The sequence below is a fragment of the Chionomys nivalis genome, chromosome 2, assembly GCF_950005125.1.
Source record: "Chionomys nivalis chromosome 2, mChiNiv1.1, whole genome shotgun sequence".
Classification (NCBI taxonomy): domain Eukaryota; kingdom Metazoa; phylum Chordata; class Mammalia; order Rodentia; family Cricetidae; genus Chionomys; species Chionomys nivalis.
In genome coordinates, this window is record NC_080087.1 from 35,099,592 (window position 1) to 35,124,961 (window position 25,370).

Consider the following 25,370-nt stretch of genomic DNA (forward strand, 5'->3'; position numbering starts at 1 on the left):
CAAAACCAGAATTTTTTCAGCTGGTCAATATCCTATATTTTGGAAATTTCATTCCTTTGCATATTTTCTCATTGCATTTTGTTACAATAAGTGTGTGCTGTTGAAGTTTGTATTGGAATTGCCCATCACTCCTCTTGGTGTTCTGGATTCATGAATGAAGGGATGTTGTAAGCAATAGAAAAGTGCTGATCTTGGGCCTGGTTCTGGCTTGTTGCTGTCATGGGGGACCAGCCATTGCATGATGCTGGTCTCCCCTTTTTCATTTGTACACCAGAAGAAATCCACTTGGTGACCTTACATGGTCATTAAGTTTTGATGCTCAGCGTGAGTATGGATCTTTACTGCTTTTCCCCCAAAGGACTGGTTGTTTAAATGTAGATCAGTTAGCTAGATAACCAACTCTTGATTTGTAATAATCCAGTCCACTGGGAAATCCCAGGATTCATAAAATGGGTTTAGATATAAAGGTTTTATCCTGAACAAACCAAGAATTGACTTTGTAATGTCCCCTACATTCTCTTAAACTATTTTTATTCTGTATTAGAATATCCTGATCTTTGTTTTTCCTTTTTCGACAGGACTATTTCACAAATGCAAATAAAGAATTGGAAAAAGACACCCAGCAAGATTACCACCTAGACTATGCCATGGAAAACAGCACGCACACAGTAATTGAGTTTACCAGAGAGCTGCACACATGTGATGCCAATGACAAGAGAATCACTGTAAGCAGAGTGGGACTGAGCACTCTCATGGGTAACGTGGTAGCGTGTTTACATATATGAAGCGATTGAGAGACTGGAAGCAGTATTGGCAATGTCGAACAATCCTTGGGAAATTTTTGTTCTGCTCTTTGCAAACTCTCCCAAGTTTAAAACCATACATTTCATGGAAGGCATCTTTATGCAGATGTAACAGTTTGAAGTCCTCCTTTAGGACAGCTGAAATAAAAGTACATCTTAGCTTTTCCCTGTAAAATTTGAAAATAGATAATAAAGGTTTGAAGAAATGTGCTACACAAAAGACATTCATAATGCTGAATATGAGGGTGTAATTCATCCGATTTGTAACCGGTTTGGCTTTGTAAATTTCGGAAATCTGGATGAATAGTCAGTTGATTATAATCACCTATTGGCACGTTCTATGAGGTTTCTTATTTTTAGATTTCACACAAAATTATCTTCATGAATATGCAAATTAAATATTTGGAGGAAGTATGCTCCTGTGGGGCTTTCCATCGGTTGCTTTTGCCATTTCATTTTTGTGTAAACCAATAAAATTTTCTTTTTCATTCAATCCACTAAAGCTTCAAAAAAGAGAATGTAAAACATCTGAAGTCCTTCTGATTAGACTTTGGCCTAAGGAGTGAAGAAGGAAGAAGGCACAAGGACAGACCAGCATCACTTTCCATGTAGCACACAGTACAACCATAATTCTGCTGGAATACTACTGTAGTCATTGGACCTACAAAAAGTAGAGCTATGTGGACATTTGACACAAGTAGCCTTCCTTTATTGCTTATTCTCAGAGTTCTTATTCCAAGGAGCAGGCTGAAGGATCCGGTCATTTTTCTGTGTTTCTGCAAACCTTTCCCATCCCACAGCCCCTCAGGCAATCTCCCTCTGTAGCTTAGTCAAAGTCAGTTTCACTCGCTTCCCCTTGGAAATTCCTGGTATTCCCATACTGAACACAGATTTGAGTTGTAAAATAAACAAGCCCAGACACAGAGCTGCCTTCTTCTGTATTTGCACCTTCTCTAAATCCATAATTGAGTTTGTGCCTAGAGGAGAATCTGCTGTGGAAACAAGCAGTCTTAGAGTAAGCTAATGTTTTTTTAAAAAAGAACTTTTTATTTTAAAATTATTTTTAAGTTAACATACAAAGTAAAGGATTTCATCATAGCATTTTCCTAGAAATATGCTCTTCTGCTTTGCCACATTTGTTCCCTTCCCCACTGCCCTTTCTGTGCCCCCTATTCATAGTTTCTCTGCTTTCTTGCCTGTCTTTTCCTCTTCTTGAAGATCCCTTCCAACTCTCTCATGATCCCCATTCTGGTTTCATGACCTACAAACACACACATACCTAAACAAACACATACGTAAATGCATAAATATATAAAATTTAAACTCTGGGTTCACTTAAAAAAGAAAACAGAAGCTTTCTGAGTCTGGCTTATTTTGTTTAACATGGTGATTTTAGTTACATCAATTTCCCTTAAATGTCAGAATTTCCTTTTACCAATATCGAGGCACTGCTCCATTAACTATGTGTACTCCATTTTCAGTATTCATTCATGACTGATGGGCATCTAAGCTGATTCTATTCTCTAACTATTTCGAATGATAGACTAAAAATGAGCGTGCATACACAGGTGTCTTTGTAGTGGGATATAGCCTCCTTTGTAATATGTCCAGGAGCAGGATAGCTGGATGACGTGGTTCTGCTTTTCACTTTGCAAGGGAACTCCACATTGACTTTCACTGTGGCTGCACATGTTTTCACTTCCAGCAGCACTGAACTACAGGTTAAATTTTTTCACACAATCACCAGGATTTGTAGTCATTTGTTTTCTTGCTGATAGCTATTCTGACAGAGGAGAAAGGGAATGTCAAGATTTGAAAGGAGGAGAAAAGGGGGTGATAAGAGAGGGATTATAGGGAAAGACAATTAGCATTAAAAGCCGTTTGGAGAACAATATGAAAACTCACTACTGTAGAAGCTTCTGAAAATATACACATGTATGAAACAAATGGAATGGACTCACCGAACAAAGAGGGAGAAAAAGTTCCAGCAGACATCTTATGCCACCAAGTAAAACCTCCGTTGCCAAGACTAGATCACATTTAATTGATTGGTTAGTCAAAGTGGTACCAAGGAAACACCAAAGATCTTAAAACTTAATTTGAAATTCTCTAATAGCAAAGGATTTATGACACTTGTTTATATTTATTTGTCATTTGTATTTATTTTGAGAATAGACTATTCTGTCCACTAGCCCATTTGTTGACTGGCTGATTTAAAGTTATGGTAATTAATTTTGTAGTTCTTTATGTACCATATTCCCCAGTCTGATGATTTGTTAGGAAACACTCTTTCCATAGTGTAGTCGGGCTGTCTCTTCATCCTGGAGATTGTCTCTTTTGATGTGCAGATATGGTCTGCCATCAGTTCTTGAAATTATTTCTAGTTCTATTTAAAAACAATCCTTGCCTGTGCCTACATTTTGACATGTTTTACTTCTTTTTATCCTTAGCAGTTTCCAAAGTTTCTTACATTAAAGTTTTCATTTAATCCATTTAGATCAATTTTTGTTCATGGTAAAATATTAGTTCCCCCCCCAGAAATGTTTGTAAAGACATTGTCTCTTTTTCAAGCTGTGCTTTGGGGACATTGTTGAAAAGTAGCTATCAGGAGCTTCCTGGATTTATTTCTAGGTCCTCTACTGTACTCCGTTTACCTACATGTTTGCTTCATATTGATTCTGCTAACCCTTGACTACGGAACATTTTTCTGTCTTCTAGAGACTTTTTCATTCTCTTTCTTCAGTGTCTTAAAGTTTTGATTGTAGAAATCTTTCACCTCCTTGTTTAGCTTTGTTCCTTGTTTTTTTTCTTTTTTTTTTGATTTGAAGTCATTGCAAGTGATATTTTCCCCTAATATCCTACAGAGCAAGTTCATTATTGATCTATAGAAAAGTTACTGATTTTTGTAAATGAATTTTGTATCCTGCTATTTTGCCCCATGTGTCTACTAGAGGTAAGAATCTCCTGGTGGAATCTTTAGTCTTTAAGATATAGGATCATTTCATCAGCAAATAGCAGTAAGTTGAGTTTTTGTCTGTTATTTGTATAACTTTGTTTCTTCCTTTTACTTAGTACTCTAAGAATTCAGTCACTACAGTGAGTAAAAGTTGAGAGGCTCCCTTATCTCATTCTAGACTTCAGAGACCATGTTCTCTGTTTCCCACTATGTGCTATGCTGGTCACAGATTTGTCATATATTTTCTTTATTATGTTGAGATATGTTCCTTCTATTCCTGGTTTCTTCAGGGTTTTTATCCTGAAGGGATACTGAACTTTTTAGAAGGCCTATTCTGAATTTGTTGACATCAGCAGATGATTTCTTAAGTTTATGGGCTGATTTATATTTACTGACTTGTGTATATTGAACCAACCTCACAATTCTGAAATGAGATGAACTTAGTCATGGAGTATGATCTTTTTCATATGTTCTTGAGTTTGGCGTGCTAGTATCTTAATGAGAGTTTTTGCCTGCATATTCGTATGGAAACTGGTTTGGTAAAATTTGGAAATGAATTCATCTAGTCATAAGCTTTTCTTTGCTGTGAGACTTTGTATTCCTGTTTCAGTCTTGTTGGTGGTTATATATCTGTTTAAGGTGCTTATATCCTCTTAGTTTAATTTGGGTAGATCACGTGGTTGTGTGACACTATTCATGGGTAGACATGAGCAAGCATCTACTCATCCTGGTAAGAAACTGGCAACAAATCAAACTAAAGATAGTACCAAATTCAAACTTGGTGAACCAATGGGTTTTATTGGGATTACTAGTGGGAGGATAGGTGAGAAATTACTCAGGCAGCTGCATTACTAAAAGCTCACCTTGGGATGGGTCACCGTGTATGAAAGCTGGAAACCTGGGCACACTGCACAACTTGTGGGCAGCTCAAAAGATTGGACTCTTCTAAGAAGCTCATCTGGTCTCTCCTTTTTTCAGGCATCTGGACAGATGGGTATTGAGACCCATCTGGACAGTTCAGCTTGTCTGAGTCTTTTTCAATAGCTTAGTTGGTCAGAAAGTATTCTCAGAGCCTCTGTTTGTCTGAGTATGTTGCTCAGAAGAAGTCCTTAGTGCCTATATACACTTAGAAAGGAAGATTCTGGTCAGTTTCAGGGACTTCCTGAAACTGTTGAGTTGTTTATTTGTGTCTAAGGAGGTTGCTTTCAGGACAGAATGTTTCACCTCACTTTAGAACATCCTGTAGTCTAGTGCATGTCCTCAAAGATGGAAGATTTTGTTTTAGAAAAAATTTCTACACAACACATATATGTATAGAAATTTACCATTTCTTCTAAATTTTCCACTCTTTTTTAAAATCAGTTTTAAGGGTTCTATAATGAGTTTCTGGATTATATTTTGATAATATTTTCCTTCTTAGCCTTTAATTTTATTAATTTGAATATTCTTCTTTTGATTAGTTTGGTTAGTATTTTATCATTGGGTTTTTGGGGGGGTTAGAATCAACCCTTTGAATATTCTAAATATCTTTATTCTCATTTCTTTATTCTTACAAGCTGATTTAAGTAGTATTCTTCAAACACAACTCAATGGCAAGGATAGTGCTGCTGTGAGACATAATGTACCTATATCTGATTACCAGGATAGCACAGTGAGAGTTATCTGGGCCTACCACCACGAAGATCCTGGAGAATCTGGTCCAAAATACCACTATTCAAATCGAGGCACAAGGAGTCTGCGGTTACTGAACCCTGAGAAAGTTGATGTGTTGTCTCCAGCCTCACCATACTTTGATCTGGTAAATCAAGACGTAAGTTTCTTCTTTCTTTCTTTTTTTTTTTTTTACCTTTTCTATTTTTAAACAAAAATATTGGTTAATGAAAGTATATAGGAGACTGTTTACTTATATTATTAAATTTAATGCCATGTCAATAGAACGTGACTTTTTATTTTCTTCCCCTTCTTCTTAAGACAGGTCCCCATTCCAAATAAAGGCACAACATACTGGTGCCAAATGTTTAAGATTCCTGAATTCCAGGAAAAGCGCCATGTAATAAAGGTATGTGACTTTCATGTGGGCCATGTGAATGCCAAATTATTTTTTAAAAATATAAAATAGTAAAAAATATAGAAATGATTTCTAAGTATATGGAAGTTACTGAGAAAGAAGAAACTGTTTTGTCTGATCCACACACTGTTTTCTGATATTGATAGCTTGGATTGTGGTTAGCATTTCAGTTATCTTCCAAGTTTACATATCTGAGGTAAGTAGGCGATATTGTTGTAGTAGGAATAGCTATTTTAAATAGTATGTTTGCATATTGATATATCCTATGAAATAAGTGACATTTCTTACTTACATTGTTTGAGAATATCTGCTTCATTGAAAATACTAGATTTTGTCATACAAAATATCATGTTTTCTTGAAGATGGGAAAAATTGTAATCAGTGGATTTCTATTGAACTGATGAAAATGAAAAATTGGAGAAGCTTAAATTGCCCTTGACATGGAGTTCTCTCTTCTCATTCCCAGGGATTGGGTCTCCCAAAACTTTTACATCTAATGAATGAATGAAGAGACCTTTGGCTCTGACAGTTACTGACAGGTCCAAAAGAAAAAAAAGATTGAAAATTAGGCCATGGGCTCTCCAAAGCCTCACGTGGCTATTATAGAATAAGATAGAGTTAAATATTGCCAATTGAATAATGTGAGCCTTTAGAAAGCCTAATGTTGCTACCTTTCTCTTGGCACCCAGACTATGTAATTAAATAGTATGGATGTAAGAGAGGAGCAAATGGTTAGATTCTGGCATCTGAATGATACATGGGGTTGAATTGTTGGTTCTGCCTTTCCTCAACATTGTTCTCACAGGTAAATATCTCTGAAAAATGCTGTAGCCATAGTTTTCTCTGCTGTAAACAGTCTCAATCACAAGATTCTCCCTACCAAGCTCAGAGCATTTAAGTTGAGGTATGATCGCTCTTGTATCCTCTAGAGTGACTTACATATGTTGATTTATAATGTGTTCATCCAGTTGCCCAGATCTATCTTTGCTTCTGGGATGCTTCATAGCTGCGTAGGGTACAGGGGATGTCTGAGTTAATAGATGGTCCTAAACATTTACAGGGTATATTTTGCCAACAGTTGTCTTAGCAACCATACAACAGTGAATGCATTGCTTACCTCTAAAAGAAACTAATTTTGACTCCTTGCATGTGTAAGTGGAAGGAGGATCCAAATACGTACTGGTGCATAGGCCAAAGTTCTTCATTCGTGCCAGTGGAGTCTTTCTCAGAAAATAGAATATTCATGAACACCGTGTGTCATTTACAATTTACAAGGTCCGGGCTTAATAAACAGATGTAAAACTAGGTCCTGAAATGAAAGCAAACATTTCAGAACATAGGTCCTCTATTCATTTTAAACTTTAGTAGAAGGTAAAATCCTTGACTGCTTCTACTCACATGTTTCGTTCTTACTATTATTAATGCTAAAAATTGAGTTGAAGGAAATAAAGTCAATTGTATCTATCAGTATGGCTTTCCTTTGCTTGACACCTCACCAAGAATTCTTAGGTAACTTTTCTGTCACAAATCTATCACAATAACACACAGATAAGGGGGCCCTGGAGTAGGTACTAGAGAACATATTGAATGCCTTTGCTGCATATTTGTAGCAAGAAAAATCAATGGCATGAAAGACTGTACACACACACACACACACACACACAATATTTGAAGTTCTACCAAAACTCAAGAGAGCCTTATTTTATATAAGATATAATTTGAAGGAAGGAAGGTCACCAAGTAGAAGGGGGTTCCTGTCAAACTTATGACTGAGGAGAGTTTTAGTGACTGCAGGTTAAAATTCTATTAATTAGTTTAAAATATCCCTCACAGGATAGACTTTTGATCTTATCTTCCAGCTCCCAAAGTAGAGTTCAAAACAGAGTCCTCCAACTAAGACAACATACAAAGAATCAAGCCCTACTGGGCTAAAATACAAGTGCTGTGCAAAGCTGGTTAGAGTCCATTTTTCAAAAGGTATTCTACTTTTTAAATAAATGTCACAATTAAGTTCTAGGAAGTATCTGCGGTAAAATTCATAGGTCTAGAGCAGAGATATTATCTCGATTCCAGTCTTTTTGTCCTAGAAGAGATGATCTCTAGTACTTTAAAGGCAATGTGTAATCTTCCCACGGAAACAAAGACTCCTGGTTTGTTTGAAAAGTCATTAAGTGGGGTGTTTTCCCTAGTGCCTTGCCCAGCAATGAGATGTGTTAATACTGGGGAGATGATCCTGCAGGTAAGAGCACTGGCTGGAAAGCCTGATAACCCGAAACACACACAGTGAAAGGAGAGAACCAACTCCCACACGTTATTCTCTGAGCTCCGTATGGGATTTATGAAAACCTCTGTGGCACATACTCATACCTCCCGGTATACAATAAATGAACAAATAAGCATGGTTAGGTTTACTATTTCTGTAATGAAACACCATCACCAACAGCCAACTGGGGAGGAAAAGGTTTATTCAACTATGCTTCCACATCTCCTCATCACTGCAGGAAGTCAGGACAGGAATTCAAGCAGGGCAGGAACCTGGAGGCAGGTGCAGATGCAGAGGACATGGAGGAATTAGTGGCTTGTTCCTCATGGCTTGCTCAGCCTGCTTTCTTACAGAACTCAAGACCACCAGCCCAGGGGTGTCTCCACCCACAATGCATTTGGCCCTTCCACATCAGTCACTAATCAAGAAAATGTCCTAGAAGCCTAACTACAGTCTGATATTATGGAGGCATTTTCTTAATTCAGATTCCCTCCTCTCAAATGACTTTACCTCATATCACCTTGACATAAACTATCCAGCACAAAATATCAAAAAATTTAGACATCCATCCTTCTCTGATGCAAAGTCCTTTTTTTTTTCAGAAGATAGCTTTTGGATTATCAATGATGTGATTTATAGTGAGTTTAAAAATATTGGTATAGGTAGATTTTTATAAGATATAAATTTCACTATAATTCAAAGAAAGTTTCTATTTGTGGCTTAAATGTTGAGTCTATATCTTTTATGACTGTAAACAATAACAAAAATAAATAGAAAAAATATATTAGTTATCCAATTATGAATGTATTTAATGGTAGTGACTAAAGTTAATAGCATTATTTAAATTAAATTTTAACCTTAAATATGTAAAATGATTTATTATAAAGATTATGAAATGATGAGGTAAATAATACTGAAAATTGCTACAATCATTAAACGAATATTTTTTCTGGAGCAAGATGGGATCATAATAAAAGTTATTTGTCTAAATTCTCTCATGACTTCAATACATTTATTTCTATTTAGTTTTTGAAAAAAATTTGCTTAACTGTGAATTCAAGTCAGGCATAATGGTATCTATGTATCCCAAGCACTCAGAAGGCTGAGCCAAGCTTGTCTCACAAGAAAATATTATGACTTTGCAAATGTGTATGTTAGATGACGGTATTTCATTATTACAAGTACTTCGGAAACCATAGAAAGTTATTGGTAGTTTCTATTACTTTCTCTTCTTGTCTAGGATCATCTGCTCATATCATCTGTGCTATTCACATTGGTAACCCACGCTCCAGCCCATCTTGACAGTTTAGCATGGCCTGCTTTATTTAGCCTTCTCACGCTGTGTCCTCACCACCAGCTTGGAATTCATTTTAATATATGATTCCTTCATGTGGTGTGCTCAGCAGCCATAGAGTTGTCGTGAGAGAACCCTTAAAACATGCTGCAGTAGAAGCTGGAGTTACTAATTGGTTTAGTACAGTGTCCTTTAAGGGTTTTATCATTGGGAAATTCTCTTCATTTTGAATTTATCTGTTCAAACAGGATACATCATTTTGTTGTTTTTAATCTAAGTTGTTCTATTACCAATAAGGACTTGGGAGGCAGATACTGAGTTGGAAACCTGATAGAACAAAGAGGTGGTGAGAGGAGCGACCAACCGACCTTCCCCCTTTCACCAGAGATCCAGCAAGCATGTCTCTCCACATAACCCATACCAAAAAGAACCTTGAATCTCCCTCCTACTTTCTGTGGGTCTCTCTATCTATCTCATTCCTGTTTCCCCCCTGAAATGACATCTTAATTGATGTTGGCTTTCTTCCTCATGGGAATGGCTTTGATCCTGTTATCAGGATGTGTCTCCATGCTTTGACTCTTTCTCACACGTCTGCCTCCCATTTCATTTTCTCACGGGGGGGGGGGGGGTTACTAGATGTTTGCTATGACTTCTGACTCAGTGGTTGTTTGTGCTTTGCCGAGATCACTCTAATCATGTAGGATGGTGTTTGTTCATGGCTGTTTCCCTCTCATCTCTGGCTCTTACCATATCCTCTGGAGGCAAATCTTTGGATCTTCAGATGGATCTTTTTAACAAGTTGAGACAAATGAACTTTCACAATAAGCCTCGTGGGAAAACTTTTCTCTCCTTTTTAAAACTTTGCAACACTAACTATTCTAGTAAAAGATCATGGTGTAAATATAAAATTTCAAAGATCCGCATTCTGGTGATTCATGGCATGAAGATTATTGGTGTTAAATAATTATACCCTAATATTTAACTAATCTGATTTTATATAAACATGAATGAAAATATGGGAAGTCTAGGGTATTTGCTATGACTCAGTCTAAAATTCTGTATAGAAAGATGTTAGTAGAAACACCAGTCCTACTGAGTGACCAAAGCAGCAAGTTTTAAAGCTTTCTGACACAGGGTGCTCAGTTTTAAAGATGTTGCTCTGTTTCATCCGTGTCACAGATCTATGTGACATAGATACTTCTTTGTCACAGATAGGTCGGGGGTTTGTCTCGCTACCTGGGTGTTCTCTGTAGTCCCATAGAGTACAAGTTATTGAGTTCACTCTGAAAGCTTGTCTGTTTGTGAACGTGATTTATTGCTCTGCTACTAATTAGTTTTCCAACCCTAGAGAAAACACTTAACCTTGCCTGCTCCTCAAATTCTTTCCCAGTCAGATAAAGAGATTTGACCAGATGATCTCAATTGGTTCTTTCTGGTTCTAAATATCTATGACTTGCTGAAAACAAAAGCTTAAGTCTGTGGTGGAGACCAGATGTCCTGTGGTCTGAGTTTCCCATACTCTGGTTTCTCACAAGCCTCCAGCACCCAGAGTGAAGATGTTGACCCCTGAAGTTAAAAGGCCCCCACAAGGGTTCCTTTAACATAGATTTTGATGTATCTTGGTCCTCTCTAGGGCATTCCATCAGAAGAAACTGTGAAGTCGAGATGCAATTGTGGCAGCTCAGTATGCTAACAGAAAGACTCAATTTTAAAAAAGGAGACCAGGAGACTTCATTCTGTCTGGGCTGTCAATCATTCAGCTTTTAATCTTTATAACCACAAGTTACTGAGCTTGTTGCTATTATTATTCAATGATTCTTACGTTTCTGTAACAATTTATTTATTTATTTATTTATTTATTTATTTATTTATTTATTTATTTATTTTTGGTTTTTTGAGACAGGGTTTCTCTGTAGCTTTGGTACCCGTCCTGGAACTAGCTCTTGTAGACCAGGCTGGCCTCGAACTCCCAGAGATCCGCTTGCCTCTGCCTCCCAAGTGCTGGGATTAAAGGCGTGCACCACCACCACCCGGCTCTATAACAATTTCTTATGAACATATAAAGATTTTGCTTTAAACAAAACAATGAAATCACACATGTTTATGGCTTCTATTGTGTAGTGGCTCAAACAGAGTCTGATTCAAATCTTGACTCCTTAGCCAATAGATGCTGATCCGGGCAAGTTTCTTCACTTCTTTAAGTCTTAGGCTGCCATTTGTAAACAGGGCTGATAAAAGAACTTGTCTTGGTTGTTAATTGTCAATATCAAATGAGTGTTTACATGCTCAGCATATATTGGCTGAATGAGGACTCATCTGCGTTACCCATTTTACCATGGTTTTCAAACCTCTTACATCTTAGGAGAAGACGGAGTTGAGGCCTTTCTGAAATGGGCTGGAACAGAGCACACTGACTATCCGACTCTGCTTTTCATTAGCTAAGTGCCCTTGGGCAAAGTAAACTATCAGGACTTGCCTCTTCAGTTGTAAAGTCCAAAATCTCAGGGAAGATTAAATGAAGACAAGTGAAAACACCTGTTGCAAAAGAGGCTCACCATTGCTTGTTTTCTTCCCTCAGAGGGGATTATAGTGATAGATGACTAAAACTTACTTCAAGTATTTTCTCAGAGGCTGGACAGAGGCCCTGATAGGCAGTAAGTCACTATGTTATTTTGAAAGAAAGATTCCTCCGGAGTTAGATTTCATTGCTTGCTTCTATTACTCTAAGCCAAACGAAATGTAAATGACTCCCCCCAACTCTTGTCTAAGTAGGGACAAAGTCCAGCTGGTGACACTCCTCTGGGACATTCTTGGGCATTCTCAATGCTCGCCATTAGTCTTGCATCTGGTGACTTTAAATAATTTTCAACAGACATTGGGTATTTATTTTCCTCAGCTTTCCTTCCCCCGCTCAGTCCTAACCCCCATCTAGGATATCACTTTCAAGTGGTGCGAAGGTTGGGTGAGAACATGGTGAAGCATTAGCACATACAGTGGGAGTTAATGGCTGTAAAACTGGTAAGAGACTCCATCACCACTTTCATTCAGATGACACAAAAATATTTGTATTGAATTCTAGGTGTGGGTGCTACAGTCAGATTAGGAGATGTTGGTATCACTGAGATTTGAATGACTTTACCTTGACAGAGGGAAGTATTTAGGTAAAACTTTTGCTTATTTTTGCTACATAGATAGATCGTTTCATCAGTCTTTCATATTTTCTGATAAGGTAAACTGACTTTCCACAACTTTCTAGTGTCGGGCAAGGTCAAAGGAATACATCCATCACTGTACAATGCGTGTCAAGTGGAGCTGAGATTTGAGGATAGATCCTCAGTGAAAAACTAGCAGACCTTCCTCTGGAGAGTCTGTGCAGCTCATGCCTTTTGACTCTCGCCCAGTGGGAAATGGCTGATAGCACTCAGTCAGCCTGAGGTTTCTCAGCAAATGCCTCAGAGTTTAGGCGACGTTCAGTTTTGTTTTCTCAGCTTTCCTGAGACATATGGTATACAAAGAACTGTACATGTTTAGTGTGTCCTAAATCCCCCGACTTGATTTCCAAAGCCAAGGTAAAAGACACTTTCACTACTTTCCAAGTTTCCCAATGGTGGGAGGACAGAAACCAGGCAGGACAGAAATCCCGACAACACATATGACTATAGAAAGGGACAGAATGTTGAATCTGAGGTGATGCTTCCCGGAGGTGGGGGGGGGATTAGCAATAATTTAAATGAAGATTGCGAGCTCTAATCTAATTGGGCATATGCTGTAGTATAAGAGTCCTTGGGACCAAACGAGCAGCTTTTTGACTGAGTTAAAAAAAACTTCCTCAGAAATGAAAATAATGGTAATGGGCCGTTTTATTCCCATCCTTACAACGGTCTATCTAAAGTGACCCATGAGATGAAAACTAATATTGACATTCAGCCTTAAAAATACCTGTACTGCTTTTAAACAAGAAGAGGACACATTGGGAAGAATGTAGAAAAACCGTTATCTCAGAGCAGCCTAAGAACCACTGGGAGCCCAGATTCTGATCCTACCCTAACTGCTGGCCACCAGAAAACTAATACCATGGTGCCTGTTGGAGGTCAAATTCATGTTACCCAAAGCACTGGAAAACTAAATCTGTGAAATCAAGAGGTGGTCTATGTGATTATTAATCCTTAAGAATGTTGTATCTTCATTCACTAAATATTGTAATCAGGAAAGCTGGGCATTTATGAATACATAAATTTATAAGTGTTTCTTTGCATTCTTTGGTTAATTATGCTGTAATACAAAATTATCTTAAAATTGCAAAAATAGTGCAGACAGCTTTTATGTGTTCCTAATACAGATTATGTTACAATTTTCAGTGTGAAAATTGTATTAATATACAACCAGGATGACATTACCCAACTGAAGCAACAATACTTTTTTTTAATAGTTTTTAAGAGTTGCAACTTTTGTTGTTGTTGTTGTTGTTGTTGTTCTTGTTTTGTTTTGTCAAGACAGGGTTTCTCTGAGTAGCAGCCCTAGCTGTCCTGGAACTCACTCGGGAGACTCTACTGGCCTTGAACTCACAAAGATGTGCCTGTCTCTGCCTCTGAGTGCTGGGAGTAAGTGCATGTGCTATAGTTAGAACTTTTAACAAGTGTAGTAGAAACATCACGTGTGCAATGAAAACTGACTTTTACTAAATGAGATATTTGAAATTCAAGTTTGTGTAACTCATGAATTTAATATATTTCACAACTTTGTAATTTACATTCTCCAAGCTGAATTGGCACACTGTTAAGGTATTTACTCATCAAAAACTCAAAATTAAAGCTTAATAATACAACCATTTTTGAAAGGGGAAATTACACCAATTTTAGAAGCATTATGGATGACTCTTGTTGAGTCATTATTGTTCTGCCTGGTTCATATCCTTAGGGGAGAGCTTAAAAATCATTTGAGCTAGATCTTTCTGGATGGTGCCAACTCCTGTGTGAAGGGTTGATTGTCAATACTGTTTGGAAAAATTCTTCTACTAACCCTGATGTCAACCTACTGCTGGAGAACCACTGTTTCGTGCTTATTTAAAATTCCTGCATGGCACTTGTTATATTAATATTCTATAGCACATGGTAAATTATGTTATACTTTAATGCTTAATACAAAGGATGCTATGCTTTAATACAACATTAATACTTTTACAATACATTATGTTGAGATATTAATGTTTATAATGTAATGGTTGCTTTTCATAGCAACGTTAATACTGTTTTTATAGTAATAAAATGGAAGACTGAGCAACATTAATACTACTTTTACATTAATAAAATAGAAGACTGAACACATATTAAGCATCTACTATCAAAACGTAGTAGTCTGCTGAAGAACCCAGGTGGCTGAACAAAATGGCTTAGTGTTCAAGTGTACTTACTGATCTTGGAGGGGGCCCAGGTTTTATTTCCAGTAGCCACATGATGGCTCACAATGACATCTAACTCCAACTAAGGAGATCCAGTGCTTTTGTCTGGCCTCTGTGGGATGATGCACACATGGGATGCAGGAAATAGGAACTCAGACAGGCACAAATACACACATAGCAATATTAAGGACAAATCTTTATAATTCAACAGTTTATGATATTGGCATCCTTTGGTGCATTGGTGATTTAATTGCAGACAGAGAAGCTGGAAAGCCAGTCACTTCCTGGAGCCACAGCTGCTTTCTATTACAAAGCCTGAGCCACTTGAGAGCTGCAGGATGCTTTCTTCACGAGGCGAATAAGACTTGCTTGCATTCTAGTGGAACTGAGGCACCACCATTATGTCGCGACATTAGCGTTTATAATGTAATGATATTCAAGAAACAATCCTGAAGGCCACCTTGCTGACTTTTTTAAAGGGTGAATTTCTTTAAATCATTTTGTCACCCAAAATCTTACCAAATCATAGAGAAGCTGTCTACCCACTGAAAAAGGATTCTCACCGAATCACTGTATCTATATTTTAAATGTTAAATAAAAGCAAGACCATGTAAATAACTTTCCCCCCCTTTTTTTAGTTTTTCAAGACAGGGTTCCTCTGTATAGACTTGGCTGTCCTGGAGCTCACTCTGTAGACCAGGTTGGCCTCGAGCTCAGAACTCAGAAATCCTCCTGCCTCTACCTCCCAAGTGCTGGGACTAAATAAAGGCATATGCCACCACCACCTGTAAATAGGTTTTAGCATGTGCTTATTGCCTATAGCTTCTCACCCTGAAGAAGGCCTGAAAATACACACAGTATTTATTAATAGTATAATCTAGATATACGTTCACCACACCCACTACATATCTTAATTACCTAGAATCATCCTTTCATCCGACACCTTTACATTGCAAAGTGAGTGCCTGTGAAGGGTCTACTCTAGTAAGTGTTTAGTGCCGTGTCTTCTATCACATAAAAGCCATATAACATAACAGCCATCTGCATGAAGGAACTTACAGCCCCCATAAGGAGAAAACGTGCATATGCAGAAGTGAAGCGAGCCTGTACACACACCTAACCAGTAGACTTTGGTGCTCAGTTCTGTGATAGAGGAAGTCAAAGAAGAAAAGGGAGAAAACAGTAGAGTTTGGGAGCAGTGTAGCGTTTGGAAACCCTAATTTGGAGACAGTACAAAGGAGACAGGTTTCAAGTGTGAAGAGGTACTGAGGTGGTACTGAGGATGACTGGAAGCAAACTCTCTGGGACAGACTGGATACAAACAGAAGGCCATAAGATCAAAAGCTCACTGAGAACACTGTCCGTTCTCACACCAAAACTCAAAAAGGAGACAACATTATCATCCTTGTTCCATAGGTGAGACACTGAAGCCCAAACAGGTTAAAGAACTTGCCTGTGGCTGACCATTCTCTTGACATCCTCTCCCTTGGGGAAGAGTGTCTATTGTAAAACTAACCACAAACAGCACTGTGGGTGCTTTAGCCTTAAATGGGACTTTTGTATCTGTAGAAAACAACATCCTTTGCCCCCAGACTCAGGTCTTTGCTTTGCTTTAGCATTCTGAAACATGACTCATCAGTATGGAGGAAGCTCCATTTGGTTCCACATGTGGCAGAGAAGCATTGATGCTATAACCAGCATCTGCTTGTACCAGAGCCAAAAAGCAAGCAGCTGCCAGCCCAACTTCAGATTCTTAGTCTAAATATGTCAAATCTGAATGCACAGTGACTTCTTGTCAAGAAAACCATATTTTTTTTAAAAAAATCATCGAATGCCCCAAACATACCAAGACTCCTAGTGTGAAATATTGAAAGGGGTTGCATACTGTAGGCTTTCATACCTAAAGGGAGGTACACATTTTTGTCTTGAATGGTATCATTGTGTATTTCACAACTTCATTTAGTGTTAAAACTTTGGCAAATCGCATCATACTTTCCATGCTACATATCAAGGCTACCTCTGAATTGCAGGCATATGTATATAACTATCAGCAGTGAAGTTGTGACTATTCCTAAGATTCAGATAATGGCCCCTCAGTTCTCCTGGAAATGAAGAGATCTTCCCTTGGATGACAATTTGAGTTTATTGAAATAATGTCTGTTCCCATGTCAATGCTGTTCACCCTTTCTTAATAGTTTAAATGTATATTATACACGTGAGCTTCTGTAGTGAAGGTGTTCATATAAGTAAGCTCTCCATTTTATTGACATACAAAACCAAGAATGATGTCAATATTAATTGTTTGCTTATAGTCCAACATTTAAGAAAAAATATTGCTTTAACCAGACACGCTGACACACATCTATAACCTCAGCACTCTGGAGGCCAATGTAAGGGGATCATGAGTTTGAGAGCAGCCCTTGATAGTGTAGTGAACTTCTGCCTCAAAAAAAAAACAAAAAGAAAATTTGCCACCTTAAAGCCACCTACCTAAAATCTACATTTGATTCTCTTAAATATTAAGCCCTCCATATATGTGTTCAATTCATGTGTACATGTACGCATGTGCATATACATTTCCATGTGTGTGGGTGCACCTCTATGTATTTGTGTGTGTGTGTGTGTGTGTGCACGCGGGGATGCGTGTGTGAATGCCCTTCATATAGGGAAGCTTGAGGTTGACATCAAGAATCTTCTTTGGTCATCTTCCTTCCTTGTCCTTCGAGTTGGGACATCAAACTCTGAACTCACTTATTCAGCTCTCTCTCCAATCAGCTTCCTTCAGGGATGCCCTGACTCTCTCTGCCTTCTTGAGCTGCAATTACGAATGAAGCCCATACCCACTTGCATTTGCATGGATTCTGGGCAACTCAACTTTGGTCATCTTGCTTTGACAGCAAGTACTTCAACTGCTGAACCATACCCTGGTCCCTTTAATCTTTTTTTAAATAATCACTTCCACTATGAAGCTAGCGATTATGTCCACAGTAATTGATTCTTGACCCATGACTTAGAGGTAGACATTCATCCTTTCAGAGGGAAGCTCAGTGCAAGTCCCTCAACACTACAGTGGCTACAACAGCCCCCGAGCGAAACGTTTACATGATGGCCCTTGAACTCCATTACCTTGATGTTAGTGGGCATACCAGTAGGTGAATACGAAGGCTTTAAAAGTGTCTAGATTTAGAGAAGTCACACTTACGATTGCTCACTGTATCCCCGGACACTGTTTTATTTAACAGTTAATAATTGTCCAGAAGAGAAAAGCAAGGCTCAGAAATGACAGGCGTCTTTTCTGAATCCGCAGAGATGGAGGCAGGACAGGATAGTTATCAAATCTAATCCCCCCCCCCGTCTCCCATATACATAGGTAAATGAGGGTAATCAACCCCAAGAACTGAGTCTATTTAGTTTTATTTAGTTTAGCTGAGGTTGACTTTTCAGCTCACAGAGATAGCTTAAAATGCTCACCCTACTCTTGACCTTTAATAACTTCTTTGAATCTTAGTTTCTGTATTGGGAAAAACAGATATGATACCTATTTACAAGACAAACTTGGAACTTATTTGAAAATCCGTAGAGAGCACATGAGGCTGATAGATGGCACACTGTCACCTTATTGTCACCGTTCTTCCTTCTGACAGTCTGAACTAGCTGTCTGTTTATGTGATTATTTTATCTCATGGTTGTTAAAAATGAAATATAGTGAGAGAAAGACAAAACTTCACAAAACTCTTTCTCAACCTGTTAATTAAACTAGGATTTAAATTTAAGTCATAAATGGCTGTTACTTATCTGTATTTTCCTTTTAACATGTGAAATTTAAAATAATTTCTATTTCCATATATATATTCTTCTGGATAATCTTTTAATAATCTATAATTAAAGAATTTTCAGCGCTTTTGAAAAAGCTCTAATTGCTTGGATATAATTATCCAATAATTCAAAGCAGCTGAAAATTCACTTTGATTTCTTTGACTGTTTCAAGACATTTCAGAATAGAAAATTGAAATGTATTTTGTTTATAGCTGACTGGATTCTATGAGGTGTATCAATTCCTTTACATCTTGGAAGTCAATAATTTTACCATCTTTGTTTTTTATTCCTCCATTCTAAACAGTGAAGAGATTACTGCCTAACTCATTTTGCTCGCTCATAGCCTAGGATAGATTTCTAAGATTTACAAACTAAACTTAAAATGTCAGAGAACTAAGTTCTTCCTTGTTACTATAAACAAGGAACAATAGTTCTCTGAGAAATGTTTTCCACTTATATCGCAATTAAAATTTTTTGATAGCTTGCTGATGTAGTCACGTACTTTGACATACTATTTATTGAAGTGCTAAAAGTCACCATTATGAAATAATTTATATCTTCATCTTGAATTAATAATGAGAAATCCCCATGTCACACCGTGTTCTCCTGCCATGGCTTTTGGAGGTCTTGAAAAGAAGTCAAAACAGCCTTGTTCTGTTCACTCCCCACTGGGAAGAGGGAGGAGAGTATCTTCAGCTCTTAAGACAGTACACAGTTTTCCAACCTGAGAATATTCTCTGCATGTTCTTGCTTCATTTCCAATGTAATGATACTTGTTTTTATTTTAATTACTCAAATATTTTCCTGTTTATGTTTTAATTTCATTAATTTAATACTAAAGCTTGCAAACAAGAGAATAACACACCAAAATGAGGCAGATCCAAAGTCTAAATACTTGTTCAAATAAGTAGGAGAAAGAAGCATTTTTAAAAAATTAGTTATGCCTCTTTCTCCTGTTTCCCTTTCCAGGAGGAAGTTGACCAACGATAACAAGTATCTGTATTCTTTATTATTTTATGCTCAAAGAAGCGTTTATAATATTATGCAGGTTTTTTGTTGGCTTAATTCCTCTCTTTTGTAAAGTTACTTTGAAATTTGTTCTATCAAATTACCACACTTTTTTAAAAACAGGTTAAAATATAATACAGCATTAACTTCCTACTCTGGTTTTTTTTTTTTGTCGTGTTTCGCAGCCCTCTCCCACTGATGAACATGCAAAGTGACCTGAGGTTTTTTGCTGTTATAAACATAGCATTAAGTACTGGTGGTTTCATTTCTGTAGGCTGCACTGCAAGATGTGCTTGGTCAACGCTAGTTTCTACCACATCTCTCACATACCATCAGGATGCACGAGTATCTTCTCAGCATCCTTTTAGCACTGAGTCTGTTGGTCACGGCCACCTGATGGCTAGAAACATGCATGGTTGTAGAGATGTTCATGAAATCTTATTATCCGTCTGTCAGAAGCTCAGGCTCTAGAGGTAGGGGCTCAAACGTTGTGTTGTCAGATTTGGGCTTTAGAAGTTTAGAAGGAGCCGGGCGGTGGTGGCGCACGCCTTTAATCCCAGCACTCGAGAGGCAGAGGCAGGCGGATCTCTGTGAGCCTGGTCTACAAGAGCTAGTTCCAGGACAGGAACCAAAAGCTACGGAGAAACCCTGTCTCGAAAATCCAAAAAAAAAAAAAAAAAAAAAGAAGAAGAAGAAGTTTAGAAGGGCATGGCCTAAAGCATAAAGGAAAATATAGTCTTAGGAGTGTTTGAAGATTTTGTAAAAGGACCAGAAAGATTGTGCATGGTAGCCCATAAAGTAAAGTCAGTATTTTTTGCTTTTGAAGGTGGGGGTGAGATAGAGATTAGATAGATAGATAGATAGATAGATAGATAGATAGATAGATAGATAGATAGATAGATATAAAGTGCATATATTTCTATTTCCCCCTTTCCCCCTTTATACATGTATGTTTGTGATGCATGTAGATGTGTGGGTATATGGTCCCTGTACATACATACAGAGGACCAAACAGGATATTGGATCTCTTCCTTATTGCCTTGAGGCAGGGTCTCTTACTGAGCCAAGCTAGGCTAGCTAGGGAGCTGTCAGTATCTGCCTATCACTGTGCTCCAAAGCTAGGTTTATAGGCATACTCAGCAATGGCTGGCTTTTACAGGGATGTAGGGTTCAAATTTAGACCCCCATACTTACAGAACAAGCACATTTAACCACTGAGGCTTCTCACCAGTCTCTGAAATGACTTTTTTTTTTTTTCGAAACCAAGCACATGTATATGTGAGCTCACGTGCACAAACATGTGACCATGGCAGTAAGAGCAAGTGATACCCATCAGTTCTTCACCTGATTTTTGAGGAAGGGTCATTCACTGAACCTGGAGCTAAATGATTTGTCCAGATTGCCAGACCGACAAGACTGAGAATCCTCCTGCCTGCCTTCCTAGTGCTGGGATTACAGGCGTAGCATATGCTGATGCTGCTGCATCCAGTTTTCCCCTTGGGTATTGGGTATCAAACCTGGGTCCTCAAACTTAGTAGATAAGCACTTCTTACACACTCTAGCTAAAACTACTGTGTTTGGACTAGAGAAATGGAGTGATGTACGGTAGAATTTAGATCTCAGATCACTAAACTGGGAGTTCAGCCAGAGGTATTCAGATGGGGTTGGGGTGAGAGGAAAGGAAGCAATCTTGAGGACCAGGAATATGCCCATGACAGCTGTTGCAGAGGAGGGGCTGATGTGTCACTTCGTTTGATGTTAGGCGATAGGACTGTAATAAGCATCAAAAAATAAGTGACAGTTCAAAGGGGAGAGGAGGCAGAAAGTTCTTTCTTAGAATGATGACGATCACTCAACTCATCAGCTCCTAGGATCTCTTCTTCGTCTGCCAAGAAAAGAGACCAACCACCTTTCTAAGATTGTAAACCTTTTCTTTGAGTACCTAAGGAGGCTCTGAGTTACAAAGTTTAAATGGACTGGTTTTTATCTGTCTGGGAAAACATCCAAATATAGAATAAATCACCCATTTTTTTATGTTTCATTTGTAACTGGATCCATTTTTCAATGTAATTTCTATGTTTCACAATCTAAGAATATTTAAATTCTGGAAAAGCCATTGCATTTGTTTTATTTAAAGGGAGGTGACGACATGTTTGTTATTTAAAAACAGGTTAGATCTATTGAGACTAATGAACTCAACAAATTTGTGCTTGAGACTCACCTTGATGAGTGAGTTTATCTACTCATTTTATCACTGGAAGTACTGGAGGGAATGCAGAGATTTGCTGGATTCGGTGGGGATGGTGAGTGATAAAACAAACATTACAAAAAGTGAATTCATTTGGCGCAGTTGCTGTTTGAGGATTGCTAAAATATTTTCTCTGTGTATTAACTTATTAAATATAACACACATAAACAACTGCAAAGACGAATAAGACATTTGTCATGCTCTCCAAATATCAACATCTATGGGAAAAGACTAACTTATTCACATACCTGGAAGGCAGCAGGAGCCTCAAATGCTTTAAGACAAATTCAGTGTGGGTCCAGTTTATGAAGATAAACAGCCTTACTAGCATGGGAAATACCTATCGAGAGGGAAGAGTCACCCACAGGCAGTGACATCAGCATTTAATCCAGTCATAGCCGGAGACAACTGAGGTTGTTATTTCTCTGCTTTTTATGTAATTGTCCTGTTGATGGTGACATTTTTAAATGGTATCCTTCAACTTAAACACATAAAGAACAAGAAAAAAGTCATAACACAAAAATCTGTCAATTTACCTACTTTTTTTTGTTTGTTTCTCGAGACAGGGTTTCTCTGTGTAACAGCCCTAACTGTCCTGGAACTAGCTCTTGTAGATCTGTCTGCCCCTGCCTCCTGAGTGCTGGGATTAAAGGCATGCGCCACCACCACCCAGCCTAATTTACCTACTTTTATAAAACCTAAAAGAACATGTTTCCTTTCCCCCTTTTTTGAGTGTGTGTAGTGTATGAGAGTGTGCATATGTGTATGTATGAGTATGTGTGTGTATGTGTGTGTACGCAGGTGAACATGTGTGCAGGTGTGGAGGTTAGACATCCACATCAGGTGTCTTCCTCAGTTGCCCTCCATGTAATTTTTTTGAGACAGAGAGCCTTTCACTGTTGTAATAAGAGCGGCGGGCTGCATCCCACCACCCAACTAGCTTTACACCTGAAATAATTACATGGAAACTGTATTTTTTTAATCACTGCCTGGCCCATTTGTTTTAGACTCTTATTGGCTAGCTCTTACATATTGATCTAACCCATTTCTAATATTTTGTGTAGCACCACGAGCTGGCTTACCAGGGAAGATCTTAACCTGCATCTGTCTGGAGTGGGAGAATCATGGCGACTCACTGACTCGGCTTCTTTTTTCCAGCGTTCTGTTCTGTCTACTCTGCCTATCTAATTTTCTGTCCTATCAGGGCCAAGCAGTTTTCTTTATTAATTAACCAATGAAAGCAACAGATAAATACAAGACCCACCTCCATCATTTCACCGAACCCGGAGTTTGTTGTGTTTAGGGTAGACTGGCTGGCCAGCAGGCACCTGGGGTCTTCTCCTTGCATCCCCAGACATGGGGTTCGAGTCACACAGTTCTGTTCTCAGCTTTCCCCTGCATTCCGGACATACAAACCCAGGTCACCATGCTCACGCAGCAAACCCTTTACCCTCTGAGCTGGCTCTGCAGTCCTAGACAGCATGTCTGAATTCCAGGCATAATAAAACACAAATTAATAAAAAAAGGACAAGATGACCTTTCCAATTAAAAATATTTTCCCCTTTCGGCCAAAAAGAAATGCTCCATACACTCTAATGACATTTTGAAATGGTGCTGTAACACAAAATTGTTACACTCTCATCCCTTTCCTGACCTCAGTCCTCACTCTGCTTTTCCCCAGCAGCCTGTACAGGTAAGAGCATCCGACAATTTGTATCGCCCTCAAAATGGGACTGAAACTAGTGAACTCCGAGGGTGAATTCAGGCTCAGAACTCAGAAACTGGGTGAACGTGTTCACATTACTTAATTGGTCCTCAGTTTCTTTGCTTATAAAATTAAATGAGATACTACGGGAATATGCGAGGAGTGGTGTGTATGTATATACAAAGGCACAAATTGATACGGTAGCATCTCTGCCCTAACCTCCAGTCCTGGGACAACTGTATCATGCCATCTTTGATCTTTAGCACTGGGCACAGGTTCCAAGAGCTTAGGAAATCTTTGTGGACTCAATGGCTCGAATCCAGACAGAGCAGAGTAAGCGATGGTGAGTTGTAGCCAGGCTCCGAGCATCTGTTTTCTCTCCAGGACAAGTGGACTTTAAAAGGGTGACCTTAATCTCAGGAGTCTGTGTTGAACTAAGGCTGGCCGGATGAGCTGTGCTACACTGCTTACAGACACCTCACAGATGAAACCAAAATTCAGGAAAACAAACTAATAGTCACGAGCCAGGCGGTTATCAGGTCTAAAGGAAGTTTATTTTCAGTCTCAGAGAAGAACAGCATCAGTGTCCTGCTTTCGTTACTGATAAAACAGAATTTACTGCGAAAGCCTTTAAAGGAGTAATGGATTCTGGGATTTTGGATGAAGTCCAGCACAGAATTCTGTACGAAGCAATGTTCCTAATTTGTATTGCATGCAAATAGATCTAATCTTTAGATTATGTCTGAAGGAATAAAAACTGCCATTGTATTACTTCCCTGCTCTCCGAAGAAAAGAACAAGACACCTCGTTTAGTGATTTCTTCCAGCAAATAAATTCATCAATAAATTATGATAACTAGCCAGGCAGTGGTGGCATGAATCTTTCATCCCAGTACTTGGGAGGCAGAGGCATGCAGTCTTTGTGAGTTCAAGGCTAGCCTGGTCCACAAAATGAGTTTCAAGACAGCCAGTACTACACACAGAGAAACCCTGTCCTGAAAAAAATCAGAAAAAAATGATGAATAAATGCTAAAATAGTATACTTTAGTTGAAACTGCCAAAATCATTATAATAAATTATATTTAATATAGACAATCAAAATTTCAGGATGAAAAGTAATATATAAACATATATCTAATATATATATTACAAGGAATATATATTTTGTATATAAAGATTTATCTGTTTTGTATATATAGTACAAGGAAACTAGACTTAAAATATGAAGGATTTAATTGATAAGTTCAACTTGTTTTGTTTGCAAGTTAGATTGAACTAAATGAAAATCTTTTTTTTTTCCACTTCCAGTTTGGGGATTTGACATTTTTACCTTTAGAGTCATCTGTTAAATTCTGTCCCAACATGCTCGGCATTAAGACTATGAAATCACACATTTAAAAATATAATAAAATAGAATAAAGATACACTCCAACAACAACAATCAAGATAGAGCCAGCAAGCTGATCTTTAAAGGAGACCCAGAAATGAGCAACAGCTCAGAACAGAAAATACACAGTGTAGAATCCAGGTGAGATTGTGATATTCCTGCTGGCATCTTCTCATGAGGAATGAAGCAGTCAAGGAACCTGTACATTAGTGCTGGGAAAATTTTACACCAGGTTTGAATAAGAAAACTGTGGTGATTATTTTTTGAGATGAAAGCCTCCAGGACTATAATTGAGTCTTGAAAGGGAATATATACATTGTTAGACAAAGCTATCTTTAAATCTATTACAATTAATACTATTCTAAATATTAACTTTAAATAAAAATTATACAGTGAGTTTAATTGTGTTGTATTAACTCAGTATT

The 25,370-nt window shown here is 38.1% G+C and overlaps 1 protein-coding gene across 1 annotated transcript in view; it reads left to right on the plus strand.

Annotated features, from left to right (window-relative positions):
- Moxd1 (monooxygenase DBH like 1) overlaps positions 1–25,370 on the plus strand; it is a 78,364-nt gene that overhangs the window by 22,297 nt on the left and 30,697 nt on the right. Inside the window, exons 2-4 of the mRNA XM_057761985.1 lie at positions 579–725; positions 5,402–5,569; positions 5,735–5,818. Of these exons, the coding sequence (XP_057617968.1) occupies positions 579–725; positions 5,402–5,569; positions 5,735–5,818 (399 nt within the window). The remainder of the gene's footprint in view (positions 1–578; positions 726–5,401; positions 5,570–5,734; positions 5,819–25,370) is intronic.